The 4,107-nt window shown below is 43.2% G+C and overlaps 1 protein-coding gene across 1 annotated transcript in view; it reads left to right on the top strand.

Annotated features, from left to right (window-relative positions):
• TGS1 (trimethylguanosine synthase 1) overlaps window positions 1-3,563 on the top strand; it is a gene marked incomplete at its 5' end in the record, with an annotated part of 26,852 nt that extends 23,289 nt beyond the window's left edge. Inside the window, 1 exon segment of the mRNA XM_009892791.1 lies at window positions 3,280-3,563. Coding sequence (XP_009891093.1) covers window positions 3,280-3,396 — 117 coding nt within the window.
• Between the last annotated feature and the right edge of the window lie 544 nt (window positions 3,564-4,107).

Raw genomic sequence — 4,107 nt, 5'->3', positions numbered from 1 at the left:
GGCCTCCCACCCCCCCCCCCCCCCCCCAAGTGGCCTGGGATTTTTTTTTTTCCCCCGTAGCCTTTAGGTTGGTTGGGGAGAGGAGGGGTGCCCTCCTTTTGCTAGTGTTCTGTAAAATGAAATGAATCATAGTGTCCTTGTGTGACTGCCTGTTAAGCCAAAAAACTTATATTTCTCATGCCTTACAGAAGTATTTTGGAGGATGGAAAACACTACGATAGAGCTTTTTATCCACAGTAACCTTCATTGGTGGCTGGAACAAATAGGAAGTTACTTTACTAAAGGAATTTCAGGATGATTTGATTAAAAAAAAAAAACCTGCAAGGACAGCAGGAAAACCTTTGAATTAAAAAATACACCTGAACGATATAAAGCAAGTTTGCACCTTAAGCAACTTGTGCTCCTAAAGTAATCTTCCATGTTCATTTCCCTTTTCATATTTCTTTTCTGATGTCCCCTCTTTTAAACTTGAGACCAAAGCAGCTGGATGTGTTTTTAATGCTCTGTGACTGGGGATTATTTCCATCCACAGTCACTGAACTGAAGGATGGAGCATCCATGGGAGAGGGATGCAGGGAGGCGTCAACTGAAGCTGCATCCTTTGCCTCTGCGCAGGGAAGCCTGTGGCGCGTGCAGAATTACCCAGGGCGGCAAAGGAGGCAATATCTGCCCCCCCACATACATGGGTGTGGGCTAAAGAACAAACCAGGATGAGGAGAACTGCCAGCAGGGAATCATTGTGTTTGCACAGGAAAATGCAAAATAAACAAATTTTGGACTCGTCCAGCTTTTTAAAGAAACTAAGTCTTGCCATACTCACCATTGTAGTTCACTGCAAGAGATGCATGTCAGTATTTCTAAAAATAGGTGAGCATCTTTGTTTTTCTAAAAGCATCGTTCCTCAATCCTTTCCAACTTTTAGAGAGCATCCTTCTGCCAAGCTGGCACCTTCCTGGAGCTTGGTGTGTGACAACTTTCCCTTGTTAAGATGTCAGGGTTGACTGAACCCTTCTGAGGAAAACTTGGCAACTCCTACATAATTAAATTTGCGACCTTTAGCAATTTACAAATGAGCATCCTTGCAGAGGATCTGCGTTTCGCTTCTCTGAACGTCGAGTGGAGTTGAGGAGTGCGGCACTGGATCCGTCCCTGTGGAGCTTATGCCCGTGTGCCCATTAGATTTTCGTCAGCGTTGGGTTTATCAAGTACTTTTAGTAGTCATTTGAAATTAGTCTTAGCTATCCCAGATTTAACACTAGAGACTAGACACAGCATATGTAATTTCTCAAATGTCCTTCAGTGGATGCCACCTCAACGGAGGAACATTTGCCTGTGTTACCGATGAAGCATTTTCTTTACTTGGTCTTCTAAAAGAACTATTTCCTAAAAACTTGCATTTAATATGAATGCATTAGTTATACTTAGATATGTTAGTGACACAAATTGTGCCCTGAAAGCGGGAGTGTGTAACCTCGAGAGAGTAATTTCAATATTCTTATATTAAGTTGACTAATCCAATTAATATTCCAGAATATTCAAACAACATTAGCTCTAAAGTGCAAAACCTTTAAAGCTTTTTGGAAGGGACGTTCCAGATTTTGTTCATAGTAAATTAAAAGTACAAACAACGTCTTCATAGAAAAAAAAAAAAGTATCGCTCCACAACGTTAACTGCTTTTAGGATTTCAAGTAAGAAAAGATAAGTTGGGAAATTAACATTCCTGATCACTTGCCAATTTCAGATTCTTCTGCTATTTATAAGTCAGTCAGCTTCTGTTTTTTTACTTAAGTGGCAGGTTCCTCCTTGACAAGAAGGTGGAGACTTTTTTCTGATTACCGTTAAGTTGAAGGATGAAGAAACTGCTCATGCTTTTGTTTTTGTCTGCAGAAACAAAAAAATGAAAAGGGAGGAAAGAAAAACAAAACAGAAAAGTAAATGCTTGGTTTAGATAAGTGTGGTAATTTTCTGGGCAAGTCAATAAAAGTTCAAAGTATAATTTAGATTAATCTGTTACTTCCTCTGATAGTAGGCTGGTTTTTTACTTACAGTAAAATAAAGGAAGTTCAGCATGTTTATATTTAAACCTGCGCTACAGAGTCAAGTCTCAAAGGAGTTCAGAAGTGTTAATAATGCAACCTGAACTTTTAAGTTTCAGCTGCTAACGTCACGGACTTCTTGGTTTAAAGATCAGTTAAAACCTACTGCAGGCTTGTAGACCTTGATTGCTTTCTTTGGGAACTATAGGAATAGTTTTCCTGCAGCAGGCAGGGAAAACAGCAGCGGGGAGCAGAACTGGCTGTGGAGCCGGGACCCCCACCGCAGGACAGGTCCTGGGGGCCCACGATGTGGGGAGAAAAGCAGGCAACGCTCAGCTTGGGTGTTCTTCTCTTCCTTCTGTCTGTGCAGTCTGTCCTGGTGAGAACTCAGTAGCCTGTACGGCTGCCGTCCCTCAAAGGGGTCGTACTGGGCGCCGTGAGTAGGAACAGGAGAGGAGAGAGCTCCAGTCCAAAATGCAAAGTCCGCTGCAAAACGCTGTCTGTCTGTAATCGTTAAGCATTAAAGGTGTGCAGCAGACTCAGTCGACAGAGCGTGAACGGTGAAATTCTCACTCCAGTGATCGTAAACATGAGAGCTGGGACCAGTGCTGCCTGATGGGCTCTCCCTGCCTGCAGTTACTGGGCTGCCCGCAGCCCTGCCCTCGACTCCCGTGCACACAACAGCATGTTGTTGTCGTTGTTGCAATAGTAAACTTTTTTTGTGAGGTTCTCTGCCTGTTTGGGGTTTTGGGGTTGTTTTGTTTGGGTTGTTCTCCCCCCCCTACACACACCCTTTCAGTGCAACCTTTGTGCTTCCTAATTCTGGGATTTGGTTTTACTCTTCCCCCCAAAACTTGGGATTTTCACACCTTTAAAGCACAGCTTGCTTTTTGCTGCGACTGTGTGCCTCAAATGCCAAGTTCCCTCCAAAGCAGAGTCTAGCATCTCTCCCCTCACCACGGCATGTGAAACGATGAGTATTATCTTTAGTTCTGACATCCTCTTATTTTCATGGCTTGGGGCGAGGGGGATTTTTCAGTCACAAGAAAGCCACAAACCACTTCTGTGAGTAAGAGCAGACACGGAAGGAGGACCAGAGGCATCAGATGCCAAGCAACGTTGTCACCAGCATTAACAGAGCAAAGATGTGTTTTATGTGATATTTCATGTGAATAAAAGGTTTGAGGGTTCACCTCCTTTCCCATGCATTGACTGATTTGCCTTTTGTTCTTTGTTTTTCAGGTGGCTTCCTTAGCAGGGCCGGGAGGGAAAGTTGAAATAGAACAAAATTTTCTCAATAACAAACTGAAGACGATAACGGCTTACTTTGGTGATCTAATAAGGCATGACATCGCCTGAACTCAGTGTGGATTCTTCCAAACCCAGCCTCCCTGACTGCTGCTTTGCCTAAGCTTTTGTACAGCTGCCTGGTCAAAAATGACTTAAAACCATTTTCTGCTTTAATTTCTGTTTACAGAAATTTGTTGTGTTTATTGCTACTGTCAATAAATGTTTTATAATAATTTTCACAAGATTGTAAACGTAGAGGAGCTGTGAATATAGGGGAAAAGATCTTTATAAAATGCAGCCTTGTAAAGTTCAAGTCCAACCAGTTGAAGGGGAGCTCAGGCTTTCTTTGCAATTCACATGTGTGCTACTTCTATACTTGCTCCGGTTTTGAGTGTTCAGGGGGTTAAAAAGAATAGCCTGAAAGTCGCCGTGTGTCAAGAACTGCTGTCTGTGCTTCAGAAACTGAAGTATCTGAACGTCAGGTGGAACTAGGTGGTCAGGTACACCACCAGAGGTTAAGCCAGTTCACCTCTCTGGCTCCCTGGGAAACCTTTCCAGCTTTTCTTTGTAGGATAAAGGTCCACACGTTTCTTACAGTGAGTACTCTGGCTTCTTGCAGCACAGGGAGAGAGCGGGGCACGGTTGTGGCCGGCGGCAGGGCTCTACCCTCTTGTGTTTTGTTTATTTTATATTTTTCTTCCTTGCCAGCTCTCTTCGTTACAAAAATATTTTGAAGAAACCCTCCTGACTGGAGGTTTGTGTCAGTAACCAGAGGGGTAT

This window comes from Charadrius vociferus, unplaced genomic scaffold, assembly GCF_000708025.1.
Source record: "Charadrius vociferus isolate BGI_N301 unplaced genomic scaffold, ASM70802v2 scaffold79, whole genome shotgun sequence".
Lineage (NCBI taxonomy): Eukaryota > Metazoa > Chordata > Aves > Charadriiformes > Charadriidae > Charadrius > Charadrius vociferus.
Note: the sequence above shows the minus strand (reverse complement) of the source record. Positions and strands in the feature narration are given on the sequence as shown.